This window comes from Mirounga leonina, unplaced genomic scaffold (assembly GCF_011800145.1).
Source record: "Mirounga leonina isolate KUSES-001 unplaced genomic scaffold, KU_Mleo_1.0 Mir_127, whole genome shotgun sequence".
In the NCBI taxonomy this organism is placed as follows: Eukaryota; Metazoa; Chordata; class Mammalia; order Carnivora; family Phocidae; genus Mirounga; species Mirounga leonina.
Window position 1 is genome coordinate 33588929 of NW_023270316.1, and position 25962 is coordinate 33614890.

A 25962-nucleotide genomic window follows, 5' to 3' on the forward strand; every position below is an offset into this window, starting at 1 on the left:
CGCTGAGTGAGGAGCCCCATGGGGGGCTTGATCTCATGACACTGAGATCATGACCTGAGCCGAAACCAACAGTTGGATGCTTAACCAACTGTGCCACCCAGGCACCCCCAAATAATGTCTTATTCTTTCCTCACACTTGATAGTGCAGCTGGGTATAAAATCCTAAACTAAAAATAATTTCTGGGGGCGCCTGGCTGGCTCAGTCAGTGGAGCATGCAGCTCTTGATCTTAGGGTTGTGAGTTCGAGCCCCATGTTGGGGGCAGAGATGACTTAAAAAAATAAAACCTTAAAAAAATAATTTATCTTCAGAATTCTAAAGGCATGTCTCCACTGCCTTCCAGAGTCCAGTGCCACTGATAAAGTCTGAAGCAATTCAATTTCCTTTATATATGACTTTTTTCCCTCTCTTTGGGAATTTCAGGAACTTCTTTTGGTCCCAGGGTTTGAAGTTTCATACTGATGTGGATCTATTTACACTGGTGTTAGGGCATCTCAAAAGCCTTTCACTCCTGAAATTCATGTCCTTTAGTTGCAAGGAATTTACTTGAATTATTCTCTTAATTTCTATTCCTCTCTCCTTTTTTCTATTCCTTCTGGAACTTCTGTTTAGACAATAAGGCTCTTAGATTTGAACTCTAATTTACTGGTCTTCTTTTACATCTCTCTGTTCAAATTTGTTTCTCTCCTTCCTGCTCTCATATGTCCCATTTTAATTTTTTGTCCTCTGCATGTTATTTAGAACATCCTGTTTCATAATTCTAATATCTTCTATCTCTGAGGCTATTAACACTAGCTCTTTTTAATATTTCACCCACCTTACATTGAGTCTTGTTTCTCCAAGTTGTTCTTCTCTTTCCTATTAGATGGTTTCCTTAGATATCTGGTAATTCTTGGTTGTCTGTAAATATTTAATAGTGAGGGACCAAAGACTGGAAGCTCTGAGCATTTGTGTGAAGCTAATCATCTGTGGGTTTCTTTGAGTGATCTGACTGAGCCATGTTATTGGAGAACTTGGGATTTTCAGTATATTTTGATCTTTCTTCCTGGGCTGGTCCATTCTGAAGACTTTATCCTGCCTGGAGAATAAAGGCTCTGTCTCCATCATCCTGGGAACCAAATGGGGAAGAGAAGAGGAACAGGTTCCAGCAACCAATATGCACATTCATTCAACTCTCCCTTTTTCTGTTTGTCATTCCTGCCCTCAGCTGGGCCTGTTGTCTACTAATTTAGAGACTCCCTGTCTTTACTTTCTCCCGTGAATAACCAAATAACCTGCATTCTTCTGTTGGGGTGGAGACTAACTGGTTATTCCCAATTCACAGTGTATGTTACTGTGGAGGTGTATGGGGAGAGACCAAGGAATTAACAGCTTCTTAGACAAGTTTTTAACAATTGTATTTTAGCTTCATTTCCAAGAGTACTCAATACTATGAATTCTTGAGATCTTTTGGGATTTTTATGGGGGGTTAGAATTGAGTTAGTTTCTGGTTTTTTCCACTACTTTAAGATTTCATTTTGGGGTGCCTGGGTAGCACAGTTGGTTAGGCGTCTGACTTGGTTTCAGCTCAGGTCGTGATCTCAGGGATATGAGATCAAGCCCTGTGTCGGGCTCCTTGTGCTCAGCAAGGAGTCTGCTTAAGATGCTCTCTCCCTCTGCCCACTGCCGGAAAATAAATAAATCTTAAAATTAAAAAAAAATTTAGCTTTTTCAGTTCTGCTCAGCTTGTTGCCTCTTCTATCTAGCTCTTTCCAGCTCCCTCAGGTTTGTAAGTGTTTCTATTTTCCTGTTCTTCTCATAAAGTTTGCCTTGGAGGAAAAAGGTCCTTTGTTTTAGTGGGGTTTTAAGAGGCTGCAAAATGAGATGCATGTATCTACCATTTTTACTCAAAGTCTATATGAACTTCTTAGTTTCCTATTCAATTCTTTACATATATATCATCATTTAAATATCATCAGTGGCCAAATAGCATTAAGCTTTTACTTTCAATTCAAGAATATGACCATTTCCATGACCCCAAATGCTTTCATGAGGTGATACACACTGAGAGGAATAGATAACGAATGCTGGTTTACAAGAATATAACAAACTTCCTATCACAGATAGCTCTCATGTGATTTATTATGCTTTTTATCCCTTGTCACTGTTAAAATGAGTATCACACAATTGCCAGGTTTTGTCACCTATAACTCTGGTATGAATAACAAAAAACTAAATTTAAAAGTCTCCTATTGATTAGTTTCACACTGCAGTGAAGAATATAACCAAGGAAGGAATTTGGTCAACTTCAAAGTAGAGACCAGACTTAGTAATGGAGAATAAAGCCCCTCTTTGTTATGTTATGGCCCATGAGTTAATCCAAAGAGCTCTGGTGGGCTTAGCTGAAGATAGGAAAAGGAATCTAGCTAGATTTTGAAGAACATTTTTATGTAGGCAGGCCAGGTCATGCTTATCTAAGGATTCTCTAATTGGATGCCATGAAGTGATGCACTTTACACAAACCGCAACACAGGAATGAAATGACAAAATGAAGCAAAACCAAACAAGCTAACTTGGGGTTAGGGGTGGGGAGAATAAAAACTAACAGAAGACATTTAAAACTCAGAGCATTACTAACTTGAAATCAAATTACCTAATTGCATTCTAGTCAATCGGAACCTGATGCATTACTCAGTTTTGGTCTAGTTGGGGTAGCTTGTTTACCAAGAGATTGGTCAGAATATGTTTGAAACCAGGCATTCATGTAATGGACATGCTGATGATCAGCAATTAAATTACCTGTAGCTTTGAAAAGTATGTTAAACATAGTTGTGTACAATAACTCTCCCTTGAAAACTCACTACTGTTAAAAAAATTCACAAAGCATTACCTGTTTGCTCACAGTATAATCAGTTTCAGTCACATACCTTATCAAAAATCCAACAACAACACTCTATCAATAGTACAACATGAGGAGGAAATTTGGCAAACATTACATTGATTCAATTACTCCAGGCTTAAGACAACTCACACAGCACCATAAAGTTATTTTTTGACATCTGACTTATCAATCAATAAAAGCAGGAAGACAAAGGCAATCCAGGAGTGGCATTTCTCCCAAAGATTTGACAATTTGAGGAAGAAAAACATATGATAGAAGTCGGAAAATAATTCAAATGCTGAAGTACCATAGTGTTTCCAAATAAAAAAACAAGTTCCAGTGAGTGTGGCTAATAAAGACAGAGGGTCTGAACTGAGCTTTGGCAGACAAGGGCTTGGAACAGGTAGCTGGCCTGAGAGGAGAAAGGGCAGCCTACAAAAGGGAAAAAAAAAAAAAAAAGAAAGAGTTCAGAGAGGTAAAAAGAACTGGAAACAGCCATCCTCTGTGTTAAGAAGCTAAATACAATTAAGTGCCGGGAGCCAAAGCAAGACTGGTTTCTACTTACAAGAAAGCTTCTGCATTCATACAATTATCAATTACAACTTAATACTGATACAGCTCTGATTTGTTACTAAACATAGGGAGTTGTCTTTACTTTAAGAAGCCTGCAGCCTTACGATCTCAATTTCTAGAAATAAAATTAAGCCAAAGAAATTATGTTTTCCCTCATGAAAGAATGAGAAGCTCCAGCTAGAGAATGCATTGTGCAGTGTTCTTGAGCTGGGTATTACTTGAATGACAGGGAGGAATGAGTCAAATGATGAGAAGCTGAATAAACCGATGTTGCCAAATCATGTAACTACAATTTTCACTTTAGCTCCTACATCAGGGATTTTCCCATTTATTGAACATATGTAATAGTGACAGATTTTCCTTCAGTTTTCTTAAAAATAAATGTTTTATTCCAGTTTTATAGCATTACTGCAAAGATAATACAGAATTCCCCTATTAACATCTTCCATTAGTATGATACATTTTGTCATAATGAACCAATGTTATTGATACATTAAATTCTGTACTTTCAGATTTCCTCAGTTTTTGCTTAATGTCCTTTTTCTGTTTCAGAATCCCAGTTAGTTGACATTATAGTCATGTCTCTTCAGGCTTCTTTTGGCTGTGAGTTTCTCACATTTTCTTGGTTTTCAAGACCTTGACAGTTTTGAGTATTGGTGTTTTGTAGAATGTCCCTCAACTGGGCTTTGTCTGGACTGGACTGAGGTTACGTGTTTCCAACAGGAAGGAAGACGGCAGAGGCAAAGTCCCATTCTTGTCACATTATGTACAACCATGACTTGTCACTGCTGATGTGGACCTTGACCACCTGGCTGAGGCTGTTGGGTGGGGTTGGGCGGCTTCTGCACTATACTTTCCCTCCCCTCTTGGCCATACCGCCTTCTGCGCAACATGCACTTCAAGGAGTGGGGAGTTATGTTCTACCTCTCAGGGTAGTGTCTGCAAAAACTGGAATTCTGCGGATTTGTCTCCTCTCTTATTTACTCAGTTATTTCAGTATGGGCTCATGGCTGTTTTATACTCTGGGTTGTAATTCATTCCTACTTTTAATTAAAAAAAAATTTTTTTTTAAAGATTTTATTTGACAGAGAGAGAGACACAGCGAGAGAGGGAACACAAGCAGGGGTAGTGGGAGAGGGAGAAGCAGGCTTCCCGCTGAGCAGGGAGCCCGATGCGGGGCTTGATCCCAGGACCCAGGGACCATGACCTGAGCTGAAGGCAGACGCCTAACGACTGAGCCACCCAGGCGCCCCCATTCCTACTTTTTGTTGCCTTGACATACCTGCCATCACTGTGGGATTTGAATGGCTTCCTTACTTCCTGGTGCTGTCAAATGCTCCAGGCTCATTTTGTCCACTTCCTAACCCAGTCCTAGAATCAGCCATTTCTCTAAGGAGCCCCATCCTTTTTACTGGAAAATGGTATTAAAAACCCCTAGGTGTGCTTGTTGCTACTGCATTAAACTTCGTGATTTTTTTTCCTTGGTTGAAAGCCCAATTCGTTTTATTTACCTCAGACAATAAAACTAGCATATGCAGGGACCTGGGTGGCTCAGTCAGTTGAGCATCTGCATTCTGCCTTCTGCTCAGGTCCGGGCTTCCTGCTCAGCAGGCAAGTCTGCTTCTCCATCTCCCTCTGCCCCTCCCCTTGCTCCTTCTCTCTCTCTCAAACAAATAAAAAATAAAGTTAAAAAAAAAAAACTAGCATATGCAAGTTACCTCTACGGTCTTGAAAAGGTTAATGCAATGTGTGTCTGTGTAGTGACCAGGAAAAAAAAAAAAAAATCAACATTCATGAACTATGTGTGTGTATCTGCCTTTATACTTGTAATCGTGTTTCTTAAAACCCCTTTTTTTGTTTTAAACAAAGGTAGCTTTGGTTCAATGTGGGAATTGTTTTTTTATTAACTGCCCTGATAAGACAGACCCTTTTAAATAGTTTTGGGAATGGAATTTGCTGTTTTTGCTATTGTGGGTGAAGAAGGAAGGCAAAACATGAATCTTTTAGGCACTTTTTATTTTCCAAAAAAAATTGTCGTTAATATATAAACATCTCATTCTCTCAAAAAATTCTACAACTATACAGCTGTTTGCTCCATTATTTGCATAGGAAATGACCACAATACAAAAATAAGAGGGGAAAAGAAGCAAAACAGCAACCAATTTATGCTTTGTATGTAGGCATGTTTCCACGTATAAACATTTTGAAGCCTTACAAAATATTTACACCGTTTGTCATCTATTTACACGTTTTAAGAGCAACTTTTCTAACAAACAAAACTATAATTTATCAAGTTATGAAAATTTTCTAAAAAAACTTACTATATTACCACAAAATAAATAAAGATAAACAATATTTTAAAAACAAACTTAAATTTTCATTTTCAATTAAGACCCCTTTTGGCATTTTGCTTGTTTATTCTGCCCTTTGGTTAACAGCATCAGCGTCACATTACTATTACATTGCATATACGTAGCACTTGCTTCCTTATGCTTTCAACATGTCATTTATAATTAAAGGCAGACACTGAGTCAGTATTAACAATGATTAACTCAACTGCACTGTAATTTAGGTAAAATTACTGTGTCTCACTGTATATTACATGCAAAATCCATATAAATTGTCGTTCATCCAACAGTACTGCACGAGCAAACATTTTGGTATCTGAAAACTGCATCATAAATTCAACACTGCCACGTGAGAGCTCAAGTTGTCCTTTTTTAAAATGATACTGTTTAGCTTATTGTTAGCAGTTTAACTTTTATGTATGGTATCTTTAAGCTCTTGAGTTCACAATTCATATAAAACGTCTTTCATATTTAAAACAATAGTATTTTAATCAGTGCATGGAATCTGCTTTTTAAGTTTCATTTGAATGATGATTTCTTCCTCCTAAAGAAATGAATTTGGTGAGGTTTGAAGAGGTATTTTACCACAAATTCTAACTGTAAAGGTATTCACGGTTATTTTCAAACAGAATTATGATTTTCCCCCAAAAGAATCTTAGAAAACTTGTAATAAACCTATAAAGCTGATCTGCGTATTTACAAAATTTTGAATAGCAAATACAGGCAACTCATATAAAAACAAACAAAAAAACACATTTGTTCAATGGCTATTTGTGAATGGCCAGGTACACTGCGCACCTCTAAGGAATTATCTAATATTGAAAAAAACAAAACAAAACAAAACCTACTCCATGTCAAGTAAAATCTTGACATACAATCCAGCCTTCTTCCTGTGCCTGCCAACTGACTTGTTTACTAAACACTGTCACATTAAATGATGGTGCTTAGGTAGAAACACTGCGAACACACCCTGCACCCCCACCCCCCTACCCACACTGAGATGTGGCTGCCTGTCAGGAGATGAAATCTGCTTGAGTAAAGCCATATACATTACAGCAAGCATTCCAGTCTCAAAAGGACCAAACACTTTGGTATTCATACAATGTATTCCCTGTTTTCTCAAATATACAAAATATACATTTCCAGTTTTTTTTGTTGTTTTTTTTTTTTTTATATATATATATATATAGGTTAAGTTTGTAGTTGAAAACTTTGCCATTGCCAGAGGAACTGCAGGCGGTCAGTGTGAATTGCATAGGCACGGCAGGCCGCGGCGGGGCTCTCAGTTCTGGTGCCTCTTCATGTGCAGGGCCAGGTGGTCGGAGCGGGAGAAGCTGCGGTTGCACACCCCGCACTGGAATGGCTTGGCCCCCGTGTGCTTCCGGTAGTGGCGGGTCAGCTCGTCCGAGCGCGCGAACCTCCAGTCACAGCCCTCCCAGGTGCACTTGTACGGCTTCTCACCTGTGACAACGGACCAAGAGGAGGTGAGGGGGCCTGCTTGCAAGACAAATGTCGCAGACACTGCCTGTCTTAAAAAAAAATCATGGTCCAAGACAAGGTTGGTTCATAAATTCCATTAGGACCTACATTTCCTCAAAGAATCGAGGCAAGAGTCACTGTTTCATAGGTAGTATTCGACCTAATTACAGAAAGCAGAAAATATCTGGAGTCCTTCTCAAGAGCAGGAAAATGGCGATTTCAAATGTGCAAGATGAATGGGTGCGTATTTCTATGTACTGTTCCCGAACATGTGAACCCAGGAAATGACTAGATGAGCTCCGGGGGCTCTATCGCTGCGGTGGGAATACAACTTCTACATCAACGAACCCAAATTAAACCAGTACGGGACTAACGGCTGTCATACGGCCGAGGGAGGGAAAACCTGCTCACATCACCAATGCGCCCAACTGAATGTACCATGATCAAACCGGTCCTGTTTTCTAGATTAGCCAGACTACCCTTCACATAAACGAGTTAGCTCGTTTGTGAACACAGGGCCTCCAGAAGGGATTAAGGGGCACTCGCTCTTCGAAATTCACTCTAGCACACACACATTCACATCTTCCCATTTTTCAGTGAGATTAAAGCAAAACAAAGCTAGAAAAATATTAAAGTTGGTGTTGAAGCTTTATGCATTTGGTATTTAATAAATTCCTCAACCAGATCAGAAAGTCTGATACCACTAACTTTAGTGACGAATCATGAAACAACCGTAGTACTCCTGTCAGGCACTGTCCTGAGTGCTCGTGACACCGCAGTGGTCAACAAAACAAAAATGCCTAGTCTCATGGAGCTTACACGCATTATACCTTAAGTCTCTAATCATTCAATCTCCCTATTCTTTCACAGCGCTTTTTCACTTTAGAATAAATTGACATTTAGGCCACCATCCCACTGCAATTTGTATTATTCTTAATGTTGTCTGAAGTTTGCTAGCTGCTAATCTTTCAAATCCACATAATATTGATAATGCAGTCTTAACTCCCTAATTAGTCCTAGCCCTATTTAACTGAGATCAGGTATTCCCCTAAATAAATTCCAAAACCTGAGGATGTTTCACTGAACATTAACTAGTAAGTTCCTATATTTATGCTTCATTATCTTAGAATTTTCTTTGAATTTGTTAGTTTGAAAGTTTGTGAGATAAATTTGCTTATTAAAGTACTACTGTTGGCTTACTGCTCAGTTTTATATGGATACCTTTTAAAACTCTGAATTGTCAAACTCCTCAATTCCTTAAAACGTGTTTTCTTGTGAAAGAGAAGAGCCTCCAAGTCACTTTGAACACTCTACTTAGTACCAAAATGAAACCCAACCACCTGTCTGATTTAGCAGCATCATATTCAGGAAGTTGTAATATTACTCAACTGAGTCCAAATTTTAAAAGACACTGTCCACTGTCCACATCAACTGAGATTTCTATAGCTTGTAGTTAATTTTTGCTGTCCTGATAACTACTCTTACTCTTAAACAAAATCCCGTAAGGACAAAGAAGGGCCAGAATAACTCTTTGAAATTTGTACCTATTATCTCCTAGGAGATTTTTCTTTCAACTTTTATGGTATGCATCCCCAAACCTCCTTCCTCTCTCCTCCCCTCTGGCTCTGAACCAAGACAGAAATTCTTTTTTTAATAAATTTCCATTTTAAAAATGTTTCAATTTTCTTCTCATTATGAATTCTAAGAATTTAAGCTAACACAAATATTTTAAGTAACATAAACCTTTTCTCTCAATTCATATTCACATATATTTAATACTAGGAGTAAATCTAGCTCTCACTCTTGTAAATGTAAATCAAAGAGAAAAAATTAACTTTTTGCCCAAGCATTTGTTTTTGTTCCTCATGAAAAATAAATCGCAAAAACAAACATGTTGGTTAAATACTTCACTGTCAATTAATGGAAAGAGAAAGTTATTTCTGATGTCTGAGGCAAGGAAAAAAATTCCTATAGTGCTCCAATTATAAAAGAAATCATTCTAGTCTTTTGCATTTAATAATTAAATAGCAAGAGAACTGAATTTTCAGAGTTTATTTAAGAAACAAGGGACACTAGACTCTTTCTGTTCACTATTTTTATTGGCTATGAAGCAATAAACTGCACCGTATTTTTTTAAAAGTTTACTTTACTGATTGGTTGAAAAATGGTAGCCATTAAAGTTCCTAAAACATTTGGGGTTTTGCTCTCAATTTATGCACATCTATAGATTATTCAGCCAAGAATACTAGCAGTGTCTGGGACGTTAGTTATGGGGCCAAGTCTTTACTATAAAAGCAAGGACAACTATTCCCCACTTGGAGCAGTTTCTATGGGATTTGTTCAAGTGTCAACACCGCTCAAGTAAAACATCATAGAGGAAGCTGGTACCCAATTTCTGGCCAAATAGTAGATTTGAGCCTTTCTTCCTAAGCCAGAAACACTATGCACAGTACTTCTGGGAAACCAAACTGACTTCCTTTAAGTTATTTCAACAGGACAGAGCTTTCAAAAGTTTAATTGGATTTTTACAGAATCTCTTTCCAATACCACCAATTTAAAATATTTAGTTAAGCTCTTTCAACATCAACTGTAATTTTAAGTTCTCATGCTGTTAATGTGAAACTTTCCAAAGGCTAAAAGAAAAAAAGTGACAAGTTTGAACTGCATGGAAAACAAGCTTCAACTTTATCTCAAAACAAGTATGTATTTTCTTATTCTACTTTAAAATTAACTAGGAGTATTCTGCTAGGAATCCCTTATCTTTTTAAAAATTGTTCAAGTTAAACATACACACTATCGGTACTGATAAAGCCAATTAAAGTATTTCATAAAAACGTGAAGCAAAAGCATTACCAGTAAGAGGGAGTGAGCAGGCACCAACATTCGGAGAGTACCAACTCCAGAACCAGGTACTTCTCATTATTTCACTTATTCCTCACAGTAACTCCATGAGTTAGAAGTGAAGCAATGAGCTCCAGATTAAGAATCTGGGCCTGCCACTTTTCCTTAGTGTCCTACTTACGTCCTCCATTAGCAAACACTCATTCACTCTATATGAATGATTTAAGGAACACATATTGTTCAAATTTAAAGATTCGAAAGCCACTTGAGAAGGTCAGTTATGGAATAGCTTAATGGACTCAGCGCAGGCCTTAAACTGCAGACAGTGGGAAGCACAGGGCATGCCTGAGCCGGCCTTCAGTGGATCCAGGCCCCGTAGGGTCCTGAAAACATGTTCTAACAATCCCCAAATGTCCCCTAATGATTGTTTCCCTTTACCCCAGGCTAAATGAATTTCAGGAGGTTAGGAGAACATGTTTACAACGTATTTGAAAATCTGAAAAATTTTTTTTCCTCTGATAAACAGGTAAAAAATGACTTCTGAACCTACCACAACAGAATGGGAGGTTTCTCTGCTCTGCTGAACATATTCAATAGACTCATACCAAGGCCTTTCCCTAGAATGTTCCACATAGATTCTTCTAACAAAAGAAAACTATCATAGATGGAAATATTTCTCAGAATAGCTGTTTTAGGTAACTTTCTAAAAGTTTATTACAGCAAATTTGTACATTTGATCTCCTGCCTGTTAACTAAAAGATAATTCAATTATATCTAATACAGACTAAAAACCATCATGAATTAAAACCAATGTTTAGTAAACGAGAGTGTAATCTGCACTGAATGACTTGAAAAACACAACTAAGACTTAATTTTCTCCTTTAAAAAAAAAGTCACTGGCCTCAAAGAACTTAAAATCCATTTCCCATTCTGAAAAAACAAAACAATGCAAACAAAGTGGAATAAATTATTTCAACAGTTGGTATTTCTTAGAATTTAAGTCCTTGCAGCTCAAATCAGCTCTTATTTCAGAAGGAAAATGTTTTTATGTAATTTAATGATAGACTTTTTTCCATCAGTAGAGACTTAGGGAATTTAGTCTGAAACAGTCTCTATATATTATAATAAAAGGTCAAAAAAAGGGGAAACAATCACAAGATTGAAGTTTAAATATCTTAAAAAAGGTAAGGTAGGATGATTTGGGCTCCTTATTTTTATATATCTATGCCAGTAAATTCTCCATTTAAAAAATCTTTTTATTAAAGTCATCTTATTATTAAAGCACATCTCCTATACTTGGAACAGAAGGGTAGGCAGTTTATTTCAAAGACAGTATTTGTATTTGCAAAATGCAACTAATATTAGTACCCTCTTTTCAAGAAACTGATTGATTAAAAGGGTATATTAAAATTAAGAAATTCCTTCTTTCTCCCTGCCAATTTGTGGTCAGTTCATAGGCTTCTCCCTTTCTTTGAAATTCGATTCACCTTAACACTTCCAGAAACAGTCCAGGAGAGATTATTCTACTTCTCTGTATCCCCAGCACCACTTATATTTGTTTTGAATGACTGGTTTGCACTTGGACATACTTTGCTGTAAGAGGGTTCAAACAGCTGTGTTTTGCCTCCTTAACTAGCTTTGGAAGTTCCTCAAGGACAGAGACTATCTTCTATTCCAGCTGCAATGCCACACTTCTCATAATGCATCTTTGGATGTTTGGCCCAAGTCTGACTAATTCTGATATTTTCATTAATGAAAAGAAGGGAAGGGATAAGAGACAGGAAAGCATCTGCTGGAGTTACCAGATTTGTCTCTTTTTCCCCCCCACTTGCAACCCTAACCCTAACCCTGCCTGGTTCTATTCTGCCTAGGACCACTGAGCATAATCTCACTAAGTATCTGTTCCGGTGAGAACCATGCTTTTAGGACATGTTCAGAATCCACTTGGCAAAGAACCCATTTATTATCCTATCCATCATATAAAGTTGTACAAGGATAAACAAACTCTATGTAAACAAGTTTTCCCTTACAGAATTGGACTAGAATTGATGAAAACGCTGGTTTCAAACACCAAAGGGACTTATGGGGCCACAGAACAGTGACCGGATAAATCCAGAGGAGGACAGGTGGTGACATGCAGTCAGGGGTTACATTTGCAGTCTCCTCCCTGAGTGAATCTCTATAGGCTCCTAAGTTTCTGTCACTTCCTCACTCATTAATGGTGTTAATGAAATACCAATTCTTGAGTCTTGTGACAAAAAGAGGACACTAGGATTCACTTTATTGTAATAAGAACCTAAACTGATTTTTTTTTAAACCGGTTGAAGATTTTACCTTTCCTTTTTTAACCAAAATAGAGAAATTCTGTGTTTTAACTTTTCTAGCACTGAATGACTACTAGATAATCTTTCCTCTAACTTGCACTTACTGTGGTTACCTGACAAGATTTCTTCCAACTCTTAAAAGGTTTGCATTTATAAAGGAGTCAAAAAGAAACATTCTGCTGCCTATTTTTTACTGGAAGTTACCTAAGGTGCACTTCTAAAACAGTAACTCCCCCTAATCAGAGTTAAAGATCCCTGAATATAAATAATACAGGTTGACAGAACAGGACTACTGCTACAGAGATACTTCTACTGAAGTAGGACATTACTTTGTTTCTAATCTTCCACCAGAAAACAATGTAAGTCATCAAGTAAACAGCTACTACATTCTATAGAACTAAAAATACCTGCCAAAGTAAAAATCTTGGGTGATTATTACATTTAAAAAAGGCACATTACAGTCTACCTTCACAGCTGATTATTTATATCTGAGCTTCAGCAATTCCATTAATCTGCTTATGAACTACCTTCTCCCACTTGGGAGAAAAAAAACAGAAGGGAAGAAAAAGATTCTCTGGATTCTCCACAAGATCAGTCAAAATGTTTGCTTAATCAAATTATACTTCTTAACCTTCGATAAGCTTTATCATCTCAAAGCAATGTTTAATCAATTTTGTATGTAAATGTTTTTCAGATGAAAGTCCTAGAAGCAAAGTTTAATTTTCCCAGTGAGTCATTAAAAAGAAATTGTTTCTAAGCTTTCAAGCTCATAAATACCTTTCCAGGGGTCTGAATGAGCAAGTCTCTTAAGCCACTACTTTTCTTACATAAGCTTGAAATTGTCAATATAGAGAGTAAATTTCAAAGCTGCAAATAAAAATAACTAGTTAATTATCTGTATAGTATATATAGTATAAGCTAAATGTGATACTTTTTCCTGCATGTTTTCAAATACAGACTCAAAAAATACACTGGATACTAAGTAATTTCATCCTGCACAACTTTTCCACCTCTACCAGTAACACAGCTTACCAAGTTACCCAGCGATGTACTGACCTCTAGATCCAAACTGTATGATCTCCACTAAGGCCATCTATTTACCTACCTATCTAGAGAGGAAAAGAGACTTATGCTGATTTTTGCTGTAAATAATTTTCCAAGGAACTGAAATTGTTTGAAGACTTTCCCTCCCTTCCACAATTCCACAAAAAAAAGGAGTAACTCGTGTTCTGAACATTTTGAATGTTTCTTTTAGTGGCAAAGTACCGTGAATGAAAATCTCGATTGTCAACACTGTCAATGCTTTTAGGTGCAAATCTATACCTAATACCATTAAATAGATTAAGAATAGAACAAAGAACTGGATAAGAAAATCATACATAAGGTGTTTAGTACCTAAACTGAAACTAAAATCATCTCGAGCAGAGATTATACATTTTAAAGTACACATAGTAACAGCTTAATATAAATGTCATTAGGAAATGAAGTGTTCTAACATAAGCAATTAAGACAGAATATGGGAATTTACCCCCTTAAAACTAGGCTTGGTCTAAAAATCTTTCCAGAACTTACTGTGGAGTTTTTTCTTAATTAAACAAAGCATCGCAAACAGCTCACTGTGAAATGCAGCACTCACAGTATAGTGCTTCCCTGAATCCATTTTGTGTTCCTATGTTATTGTAGGTTTCCACTTTCTTTTGTGGGGGTGCTTCCAATTGTCCTTTCCTTGTCAACCCTCGGCAAGTCGTTCTGCGATTTAGTGCCCACGTAACGGCCTGTGCATAGTCTCGGTCTAAGGGATACTTGAGCCAAGTATGTGTGCTGCCCAAAGACTTTCTCTGTACAATTGCTCATTTTCTGCCCTGTTCCAGGTCGCTAAGACTGATAAATGGTCTAAAAATGCTTCCATACCCTAATTTCCCAACCACTTCCGGGTATTCTTTAGGGTTAAGTACATCTCTCACACATGTGACTAAAACCACTAAGATTTTAAACAACTGTACTGAGTTCACTAGTTTTCAGAACTTTTTCTTTGGAAACTACTTTTTACTAAACCATAAATACCATTTTCAAAGGAATTTCCAAACTCAAAGTAAAAGCAGTATTTCATAGGCACACCAAGAAACCAGTAGCAGTAATAAGAAAAATTTTCAATTTCTTGCAAATTTTTCTTTGTATATACAGCCTTAATCTTTTTTCCTACTGCATTTTACTTTTGGCCTCAAGCCCGTGTTTAGAATTACTTTAAATCTTCAATAAGAAATTAAAGACAGCAAAGTGTGTAAGCAGAAACAACTATCCTGCTGGTTGCAGATTATTCTACTAGATTATGAATCAGTTTAACAATCACACGTTGATTTTTAAGGGCCAGTGAATCTTTTCCTTAAAGGTGCTCAGGAGCAACTTTTACATGATGGCAATGGGTATAGTCCCTTATATACATCAAAAGGCATACACAAATTTCAGTAGAATGTTTGCATTTACATGCTTTTTTTTAAAGTACAATATACCAGTTGACACTGCATAATGATTTCTAACCAGAGGTATGATATGTATATACACACACATTACGAATAACACAAACACCCACACGCCCATATAAGGGGTACCTCTACAGACCTATAAATATGTATCATGTACATATAGACAGGTTTGTAAGTTAAATATAACCATTTCCTAAAATACAGGAAAAGTACATTTCAGGTATTTTGTGTGACCATACAAAGACAGAACTTTGTACTACTTGTATATTCTTTTATGAATAAAGAAATCGAGTGTATGAACTTAGAAAAATGCTTAGAAGAATGCTATGGGAATTCTGGTTCAAGAAACTGGTATCTTCTACTTTCATCCCAAATTTTTTGAAAAAGATCTTGTTCTGGAAAGACGGTTCCTTTACGTTCAATTTGCAAGTCAGGAAGTACTTACTGTCTAAAAATCCAGAATAAGCAATTAAATAGAATTCAGATGTAGTTTTAATTGCTTAAATCATTTTTAAAACATAAGGTAACTTGACATTTTAAAGCAATTACAATTATATTCCATGGAAATGCTAGGGTGGCTTTTCACATTCTGCCTGCAAGATGGCAATCACTTAAAAAGTAATTTTTGTATCAAATACAAGATCTATCCCATATAGATTTTTTTAAAAAAATCTCCTAATAAATTGTGTAGGGTGGGGGCGGGATGGAGGGCACAGTAGGGAACATGTATACAAAACAAACGAAACAGCTATTAAGTAAGAGAAGTTATTTAGGAATACCTGGGCCTTAAAGGGAAAAAGAGGAAAAACAAAAACAAGGATTTTCTGGCTTCAGATACATTCATTAAAAAACAAGCAGGGGAGGATGCAATGAGAGAGCCCAGGTAATTTTAAAAGACATTGTCTAGAAACTAGAAATGAGGAGAAAACAACCTCAATGCTCTATGATTACCCAAGAACGGGTTTAGCCAGATGAACAAGTCAGCTACAAACCCTCCCCAAGGCATTTGAGAGACTATCAAACAAAACTTTATTAAACTGGATTACATGGTCTCATTCATTAGATGTCGATGGCCACACATTTATGATCAGGTGAAAAAGTTGATGCATGGAACACAAACTAGGCCTGGGTCTTCTTTTTAGTTTGATTTTATTAGTACGATCATTGTTAAGACAGCCCGCTATTAAATTTCTTTGCCAGCAGGTCAAGTTCCAGAATCCCAGCTATAAGCATTCAGAGCACTAACCCCTGACAGGGGTTGCAAGGCCATTCAGATACGCTCTGACTACATCCCTGCAATAAGCAGTTGATTACAGTGTGATATGCAATTGCACTCTTTTTATTAGTAGACTTTAACCTCATGAAAAACATGTTCCCTCCTTCCTACCTCCCATTTCAAGGACTTTCAAAGAAGAAAAAACAATCATTCAAATGTTTCAAATTTATTTCCAGTCCCATTAGTCAAAATTCAGGTAAAAAGCCATTTTCAATGTTTCCCTCCCTCAGAGAATATTTATTCTATAAATGGCTATTTTACTATTTCTATATGGAATGTTTTCATGGCCATCATTTACTTTAGACTGAGTTTATTATATACTTAATGGTTGTTTAACTATAAATATAATTTCTACTTTGAGCTGCTTATGTAGGATCTTGCCTTTCATATAAATCACTTTGTCTATATCTAAAAACTTCAGACCAAAACAACCCATTCATTTCATTGATAAATACCTGAGCTGTCTTTTCTTTAAAAGCAATTTCTCAGAAAGTCCTGGAATCTACCACTGACGCCAATGCTATTTAGATTTTAATAAGTAGTGTTTATCACTGAGATATCAAGTAATACTTCTTACAAGCATACAAAATGTCTGCAGCCATATTCCTCCTAGTGTTCTATCTCAGCACTGACCTTTGTTCAAAGGCTTTTACTTTTTAATGCAGCAGTTAGAGATAACTACTTCATTTATCAAAACTCAATTTCCATAGTAACATCTAGCCTGGGGAGATTCAAGTCCTCACACTAATCCAACAACCCATTCAAAGGAACCGTTGAATACTTTGGTTTCCATAGCAATGATGGAATAAAACATTTTGCTAGGTCATTGCTTTTATTAGCAAACTTATTCTTTGAACTTTAGGTAAGGCTGAATTTACTGAGAGAAAAAAAACACACAATCATTTCATATAAGTTCTTTCCTTTAGGGCTGGCCTTTTAAGAAAATCACAGATTGTAACCATCTATATATATTTGAAAATATTTTGGGTCTTTTTGGAAGCTTTTTATAATGCATGCCATGTAGTTATGTCTTAAAATGGTTTCTAATATATAGTTTTAAAATTAAAAAAAGCATTCAAAAGTGGATGTATAGAGTTGACAAGATAAATATAAAATTAAAGTGACCCCATGTAAAGGCACATTCTAAACAAGGACTAAATATAAACTGGAATAAAGATAAAGTCTTAAATACCTGAAATCTGGGCTGGCACAGGGTATAGAGAAACTTTTAAACCATGACCCCATCTTTGCCTGATTTTAATAGTCTGCAATTTCGGCCCTACCTTTCATCAGCCACAGAAAACATGCTGAACAGAGATTTTAGGTTAAAGGTGAAATTAAAGATGATGTATTAAGCAGTTATGCTTTACATGCTAAATGGAAAAGTTTTAGCATTTAATATACCTTACAGAAGCCAACTATTTGTTATGGAAGAAAGAAAATGAGTTACATTTTTTTTTTCCTTCAAGATAGGAATAGCAGTGCCATTAAAGTTTTAAAATACATTAGTAAACATTGTTGTTTACATTTTTGGGTAATTCATTCTACGTGAGGTGACAGGGAAAGGCCTTGGTAAGGGAACATCAGCCTTCCTGGAACCAGACTTTTTCGCTGAACTGAATTTTGAGCCAAGCCAGTGCTGAAAAGGTAGGCCATTAAAAAATAAAGGTTGACAGAAGAAAGAAGAGATCAAACACGTGTTGGCTTTTAAAAGGATGAATACCACTTACACTATTTACACAACTCACAGAATTAACAAGAAAATTACATACCAGTATGAGTCCTCAGGTGAGCTTTTAAATGAGAAGACTTTGTATAAACTTTTGTGCAGCCTGAAATAAAGGAGAGGAAGAACAGCTTGTCATTTTGGAGATCCTTTTGAAATCTTTACATTTGATGATTCAGTGTTTAAAATCTGGCTTTAAAGAAGAAATCTCTCACGCTAGATATTTGAAGTGTCAGTTTTAAAGAGTGCTCCCCTGTTAACTTATTAAAGGTATAAAGTCATTTACTTTATGTACCACTTTAGCAGAAAAAGCAGATAATCAAGCAAGCTACAAATGGGAAATGTGCGTTTATATTACCGTAGGTGCTTTATACTAGTAACATATACTTCAGTGATTTAAAAACTTTTAATGGCTCTAGAGCTGACAGTGTTACACCATTATCCAAGATGACTGCAATTTTCTGTACTACTACATTTGTTTTTTCATTTAGTGTTATCATGCTGTATCATGTACCATAGTCAATAAATTATACCCTGTATTAATCATAAACTAGCCAGTAGATAAAGTCATCACCATCATCAATTCAGATTTTGAGCCACATCTCATTTCAAGAATGAGCATACATGCTCATATGCTATCAGAACTATCCTTAGTTCTATTCTGTACAGAGTCTTGTAATAATCTACCATCATGAGAGCAGCCTACTCAATCCCCACTTCATTACCACACCTTATTCTCCCTACCTTACCCTCTTTTCAGGGCACTTAATTTAGAATTAAAAATCCCAATTTAGACGTTAAACAAAGTAACTCTGGCGCAACTCAAAATTCTAATTTTTATTCAATATTAAAAATAAAGAAGTCCAAAGTAACTTTTCTCCAGAATAGTCTAGCCATTTTTTTTTATACATAAAACCAGCAATAGACAAAGTTACATTCCAGGGTACAGTACAGAGACTGAGATATGAAAAGAACAAAGTAGGTGGTTTTTTCATTGTCAAGTATTACTTTCCTATGTAAATTTAAAACCCGAGATTTAAAAAGGCATACACACACACACACACACACACACGCTTCAACCGGGTTAAATCACGTACCAGGGTAATCGCAGTAGTGGATGCGACGTTTCTCCAAATCGGGGTTACTCCTTCTATTGTATCTGACAGGTTGGATGCTTTGCGAATTAACTGGCAGGGTGGCAGGTAAATTTGGATTGTGAATTGCCAGTTTAGAAGCAATTGTAGCAGCATAGGATGGAGGTGGGGTCAAATTCTGGAGCATCTCTGCTTGTCTATCTGGACTTCCCGGCTCTGAGCTTGGTGGTGACGGGGGAAAGTAAGTGGCCTGCTGTGGCAGAAACTGACTTGGTATTGTGTATGTGCAAGGGGGCATGCCCTGGAACTGTTTCATTGCAGTCTGCGGAACGGCAGAGGTGTGTGTGTTAAGGCCGGCCATGGCAGCTGACATAGAAACATTAAGAGTGTCCATTACTGCTGTCTGGTTTGTAGAACTGGGCATATCTAGATCCGGTGTATTCAGTAGCTGGTACAGGTGGCCCTGTTGGGGAGGGACAGAAAGATGAAGATCTGGTGTAGGAAGTTCTTGTTTGATGAAAATATTGTTCACCTCTGGAGCTGCGGTCTGGTGGGAGCTGAATATACTGGTGAACTCAGGGAGGGCCTGGGTCGGGGCCGGAGGAGGGGCAGTCGTTTCACTCTGGTGGCTGAAAATGGTAACAGGTTCTGTCTTGATGTGTGTTACGCACGGTCTCTGGGATTTGTAGAGGCCAGTTCTCAGGTGAGTGATGTCAGGGAGGAAGACGTTCATGTTGATACTGTAAGGTAACCCTTCACTGTCAGTGAAGAACTGGTCTACGACTGAGGCACTGTCTCGTCTATACTTTTTATGCTCTGGAATTATAGAAACTGGAGGAAGCTGAGGTGTCAGATACTTCTCCATTTCACATCTTGTCTAAAAAAAGAAGAGATACAAACATGCATAATCCACCCATTTCATCATCTGAGTAAGGACAAACTTCCTAAAAATTCCCAACAAGACCTGTGAGAAGTACTAAGGCGAACTCCTTCCAAGTGTCGCTTCTAAACATACCAAGTTTGTCAATTGTGTAAGCAATAACTGGTTTACCAAAAGCCTTATGAAACTCTCTATACTGTGTTACTTGGTAAAATCACTCCCACGATCAGCCCCTGACAAAAAGTGAAAGAGGCAAATCAAGAAAAAGTAGCAGCACACAGAAAACATTCCTTTCTAATCACTAATACATAGTTTCCTTTCTAATCAATAATAGACTTTTTTAGAGCTCACATACAAGCAGGATTCTCTCCCCCATTACGGTCGAGTTTGCAACTTAAATACAGTATTGTGATACTGCCAAACCACCTCATTTCTGTTCATGCCATATTTATGTTAATATAGGTATGTTTAAACAAACAAAACCTAAGCAAACCAACCTTAAAAATATCACAAAGTTCTGTTTTGTTTTGTTTGCTTGGACAGATATTGTTGAAATATTTAATATAAAACATATTCCTTGGCTATTTCAGCGCCTTTTCTCATTTATAGGTCACTGGACACTTAAATACAAAGTCTTGAGCAAAACATAGTATCCACTGAAAGAACAAAACAACTTCACTTTCGACATTTGATCTAAATGTTGATTTTAATCAGCAGATTCTGTAATTGGTTAATATGATAATGAAATGTTCCTATTCATATCCCTATCTAAAACAGATCTTTAATTACCTAGGGGAAAATCACTCCCTTGGTAGAGTGGTGCTAAGGAGTCCGTGGGTGGGGAGAGGCTGCTGTATCCCTAGCCCAGTCATCAGCAAAACATTTATCATGTCCTCCTCAGTGGGCCAACGCTACATTCCCCCTTACTCTGTAAAAACCTCAATCATCCCTTATCCTCTTGGTGTCTCTTAAGCAGAAAAGTGACAAACCTGAAATAACCAAATCGTTTTCAAGTGGTGATTTTTTTTTTTTTTTTTTTAATAATCCAGCTTGGAACTAGTCTCCCTCGGTCTTTTTACAGCTATCTTCTATTCTAGTACAACATAAACTTACTTAATTTTTAACACTGAAAAGTAAAATTTAAAAGAAAAACCCACCCCAATCAAATGGCTCATGGAACTATTAACCGTGGCACCGAAACTGGTGAGTAGTAGTCATTTTTTGCTACTGCATTTCAAAAGCGTTTCATATCGGACCTCGTATCATTTGGGGTGGATGCAGATAGGGTTTCCCAGATCGACACGATTTAAAAATAAAAATTAACGCTCTCGTCATCTGAGTCACATCTCTGACAAATGCCACTGCCCTTTCACAGCACGACGAAACTCGCAGACCACCCGGACGAGGAGCTGAGCAGCAAATACGCAGTATACCAAGGGGCTATTAAACGAAGCGTCTCGAAATAAACCGAACTCAAACCCTTTCGTGCACTTCGCTCCCGTGGTGGTTAGTGGTTTCTGATTTTAGCTCTTCCAGCTGTTTGCGTGTGGGTATGTTTCCAATTTTTTTCTTCCTTGGGACAGGCTAAAAGTCCCGGGAAGTTTTTTCTGGGCTATATGACTCCCTGCGTGGGCGAAAGAAACAGGCGGTTGCTCTAATTCGGCTGCCGGGCAAGTGTAAAAGCCAACTGCCAGCTTTCAGCGCGGCTCCGGGAGGAAATTTACGCGCACATGAAGAAAACACCACCCCCGGTCTTTTTTGGTCTTTCTTTTTAAGGAAAAACAAACGCTCCAATACCACCTTAGCTTTCCTAACTCCCGTTTCCCAAAGGCAGCTCCAAGATCACGTCTAAAGCAGGCTCAGCCAGAGAGAGATGAAACTAGCACCCCGAGGCGCCTCTCGCCGGCACCCCGGTTTGCGTTTCCACCGAACCCGAGACGACGTGGGGGAACCTCCAAGGGCAGAGCACGGCGGGGGGTGGGGGTGGGGGTGGGGGGTAAGGTGAAAGGCGGAATTTAAGGTTGGACGTGAAGTACGAGGTCTCATCCCCCAAGCTAAGAAAACACTTGAGGTGCGTTGTGAGCAGCCACTTGCCTCTAACCTTTCCCGGACGGACACGTCTGGGGAGATTCATCTGGGAGCCCCTCTTCCGGTCCTCCCTTCTCCCTCCCTGCGGACTGCGGGTGCCCAGGCCAGAAGGGCAGGGCGGGGAGGGGCTGCCCACCCAGCTCCGGCTCCCGGAGCGCCCCGACGCACGCCCCAGCCTGGAGCGGCCCCTGTCGCCCGCGCGTCGCAGCGGCGGGACACGCCCGAGCTCCGGGAGGGGGGCGGAGGGAGAGGAGCGGCTCTTCCTACCTGGACCAGCTCCTCAGGGGGCAGCCGCGGGCCCGCGGCGGGCGGCGGCGCCGGCTGCGGCGGCTGCGGGGGCGCGGGCTGCGCCTGCGGGTGGTGGTGCGAGTGCTTCAGCTCCTCGCCGGGGAAGAGCGCCGCGTCGCGGGCCGGGTTCGCGGCGCCCAGCACGGGCTTGAGCTGCGCGAACACGGGCTCGTCCTGCGGGGCCGGCGGCTGGGGCACGGGTCCCAGGCGGGCGCTCATTGTCAGCACCCGCGTGGCCATTGGCACTCAGGGGGCGGCTCCGGGCGCGGGACGCGGGTCGGGCGCGCTTCCCACCTCGCCCACGCTGATTCGGGCCGGCGAGCTCGGCGCGGGGCCGCGGGCGGAGAAGGGAAGGCTCCGGACGGACCCCCTCAGCCAACAGCAGGCGCGGTTTTCGAAGGCGCGCACGAAAAGCAAAACTCTTCCGCTCCGCCACGCGTAAACGCCAACGTCCTCCGGGCGGCCACTTTCCCCCGCCCCGCCCCACCGCGCTCTCTCGCTCGCCGGAGCCCGCTCCCGCCACCACCGCTCTCCACGACCGAGCTGCGAGCGCGCGTACCTGCCCCGCGACTACTGACACTTGACGCCCGCCTCTATTTTACCCAACTCCGGGTGGGCGGGGCCCGCCAACCTGACTGGCAGCGCTAGGGCGAATCCCGAAGCCCTGAGGCCGGCCTGGCCCGAGTGAGCAGCCTATGAGAAGGGAGAAGTTCTCCCAGGCCCCGCCTTCGCCGGGCTGACCCGCCCTCTCGGGCCACGAGCTTTCGCGCGCAGGGCGGCCGCGCAGTTTGTACACAACTTCTCTGACAGATTGGGCTGACGGAGCCGGGGGCGGAGGAAAGGAGAGAAGCGGGTGGAATCTAGGAAGAGAGGGAATTAGGGTGGAGACGTGGAGGGAGATCTCTTCGGACTGTTCTTCGCCAGGATTAGGGAGAAAAAGAGTTTTGCACGTCTTAGGTGTTGTGCAAGGACCTGAAACTCAAAAGCTGAAACCCAGAAGGCAGCTAGGTGGGGGCGCCAAGGATTTGAGAGACTTGTTTCATGAGTGTATGTTTTTAAATACACAAAATGTACTTTTCTTTAGCGGAAAACTAGGGGCGGTGTGATAAACAAATTTAAAAACAGCTCTTGTGTCTGTGTATCTTTAGCAGTGAACATGTCCATTTAGCAAAGCAAATCCGGAATGTCCTGAATAAAAGGTTTAATGGCAAAAATTATTTGAAGTCCTTGCATAAAAGCTTGTTTTTCCCTACAGTATTTAAATGGTTAGAAGTTTTCACACACATTTCTACCTCGTATCCGTGTATGGAGAGGAGGGGGATGGGCCATACGAATTTTGAAGGTTTTAATATTTACACTTTTGATTGTAGCTGAAGCACGGAATCTAATTTAAGCACTAACGACTGACTGGTTCCAATGTATTTACATAGAGATTACATCTTTGACTTGTTTTTGCTAGCATTGTATGCTCAAAAAAAATGGAGTTTAATATTTACAAAACAGACAACGTAGCACATTTACCTAACACTATGGCACCTTTTCCTACGAAAAGACAATCAAAGAAGCCACAAACACTAGACGCGCAGCAGCTCTGAAAACTGGGAATCCACATTTGTAGGAAAGTAATAGTCAAATATATGACCATCTATTAACTACATTATAATGGGAAGGTGAAGTTTTGCCAGCAATCACCTAAGGAAACCACTTCTCTAATCCTTAATGTTCTTGTATATGATTTTATCTGGCTTATTGAGAAGCCGGAACAATAAACTGCAATAAAAATGCCTGGTATATTACTACATATGTATATATGTTGACAGCACATTATACTATTAGACAATTTTACATATACAATAGCCTACTCATCACTTCACAGTAAAACAGCTTAAAAAAAAACGAGCTCTTAGAAGAATGTTCACTTCAAAGAGGTGGACCTATTAAAAGTATGGATCTCATTTCAGTGTGTAGATTAAAAAAATAATATACATATGAAATATTAGAGGTATTTATTATTAGAAAACAAAATTATGCTATAAAATTTTTTTCTCCTTTTCATTTCCTTTTTGTTAATAAATGATTCATCTTTATAGCTGTGATCACTTCTTTCAGAGAATGGTTGACGACTACTTTCATGTTACCTAAGTAGTATTTAATAAGTGTTTTTGCAAATTTTTTTCTAAGCAATTCCATAGTATCCACCGCCACCTTTTAAAAAGCTGTCCTGATTTTCTCTAAGATTGAACCCAAGGATGTAATTAAATAACTTAAAAACAGATTATAGAATTGGTATGGGATTTAATTACCTTTTAAAAAATTGAACTTTGACAGATTTTTAGTTATAATGCTGAAAACATGATCAAACCTGAGTGTGATATAAAGTCTTAACAGAAGTTTTATATTCTTTTTAACTTAGGTTTAACATAATTTAGTATCTATTTATATTTTAATTTGCCTCTCAGCCCATCTAGACCTTTTCTTTTGTCTTTGTTTTATCAGAGCATCAGTGGCCTGTTATTTCAACCTGTTTTCACTACAATAAAATCCAGTTATTTTACTGGAAATGTTTCTATATTTCACACCATTTTTTTAACATGCTTTCATTTACAAATGCTTTCCGAATAGCTAAACAAAATAAAACCCAACTGTTGGATAAGTTTTTAATAAAATACTTGTATAGTCCTGTTCTTTTTTTTTTCACATTTCCATTTCTTTGTAATGAATAAAGATATGAACCTAGCTATGGTTGGGCTCCCAATACATTTACGTTAGAAAAGCGGAATTCAATCGGGTTTTTTTTGTTCAAATATAGTAGCATTTATTTAAATTTCATTTCTGACATAAGGATTCATAAAACAGGGCTGCCACTTTTAAGTAATGGTTTCTCTGAAATGCCCAGCTCTGCAATCTCACAGAAAATAACTAGCTTAGCACTGTACAATAGTACGGAAATTGGAAAGTAATCCTTTTCTGAGACATTTGCCATGCGATTCTGAACATAGAAAGAACATGTTCAACCAGGCTTACTTGCTGTTAGCACACATGCTACAGCTGCAAACCTGATTCACCGACTTACAAAAAGGGTTAAAACTTGATAAATATTTTTCAAATGTTCCAGGTTCTACACTGGCATGATGCCAGACAGTGTGAATGGACAGATCCTCAATTACTTTGAACTTTCTAGTTCTTTGCATTCCTTCCTGCTTAGTAGTGCTGTACCATTAGGGAAGATAGGAGAAAACAAAAAACAAATGTCAGGTTTCAGAAATCAATTAGTGGCCTGGCAGGGGTATGTTAACTGAACTGTGCCAAAACAGAGAATTCTGAGGGAAAGAAAGTTGAGTAGTCAAGTTAGGTAGGAGGGTAAGCGTAGAAGCAGTGTGCATGCTTAAGTCCTTAGTCACTGGGCAACACAGATTTAGTCTTAGAATAAACCATAAGTGTCACTATCTTTACGGGAATAAATACGCCTGAATGTGTGGGGGCTGAACAGGCATTCAGTGATGGGGGGGGGGGGCAGGGAGGAGGCTTAAAGGAGGCAGTGGAAAAAAATGGATAAATAGCTTCTGAATGATGAGACGAGAGAAATATGAAGCTATCACTCGGGCAATGTTCACACGAAGACACGGCAAAAGAAGTATCTGTATTCAGTTGTTCAGCCAAAATGTCAGGGAGAGCTTGAAATTAAGACAATTTTAGACAGCAT

The 25962-nt window shown here is 38.9% G+C and overlaps 1 protein-coding gene across 3 annotated transcripts; it reads right to left on the bottom strand.

Moving 5' to 3' along the window:
- Positions 1-5111: 5111 nt before the first annotated feature.
- On the bottom strand, positions 5112-22815 carry KLF5 (Kruppel like factor 5). Of its 3 annotated transcripts, none has more exons than XM_035003239.1 (4): positions 22239-22815; positions 19007-19880; positions 17956-18015; positions 5112-7241 (listed from the first exon to the last, which is right to left on the bottom strand). In XM_035003239.1, exons 1-4 carry the CDS (start codon positions 22497-22499, stop codon positions 7063-7065), a joined length of 1374 nt encoding a protein of 457 aa, XP_034859130.1. In that variant the 5' UTR covers positions 22500-22815; the 3' UTR covers positions 5112-7062. The 3 variants fall into 3 exon arrangements, with proteins under 3 accessions (XP_034859130.1, XP_034859131.1, XP_034859132.1); XM_035003240.1 differs by lacking the exon at positions 22239-22815 and adding an exon at positions 21985-22022 and having other exon boundaries at positions 5113-7241; XM_035003241.1 differs by lacking the exon at positions 22239-22815 and adding an exon at positions 21684-21800 and having other exon boundaries at positions 5113-7241.
- Between the last annotated feature and the right edge of the window lie 3147 nt (positions 22816-25962).

Coding starts and splice junctions, on each gene's coding strand:
- KLF5 (XM_035003239.1), bottom strand. CDS start 22,499: ATGGCCACGCGGGTGCTGACAATGAGCGCCCGCCTGGGACCCGTGCCC. Junction 19,881..22,238: donor CCCCTGAGGAGCTGGTCCAG/GTAGGAAGAGCC, acceptor TTCTTTTTTTAG/ACAAGATGTGAAATGGAGAA. Junction 18,016..19,006: donor CCACTACTGCGATTACCCTG/GTACGTGATTTA, acceptor CCTTTATTTCAG/GCTGCACAAAAGTTTATACA.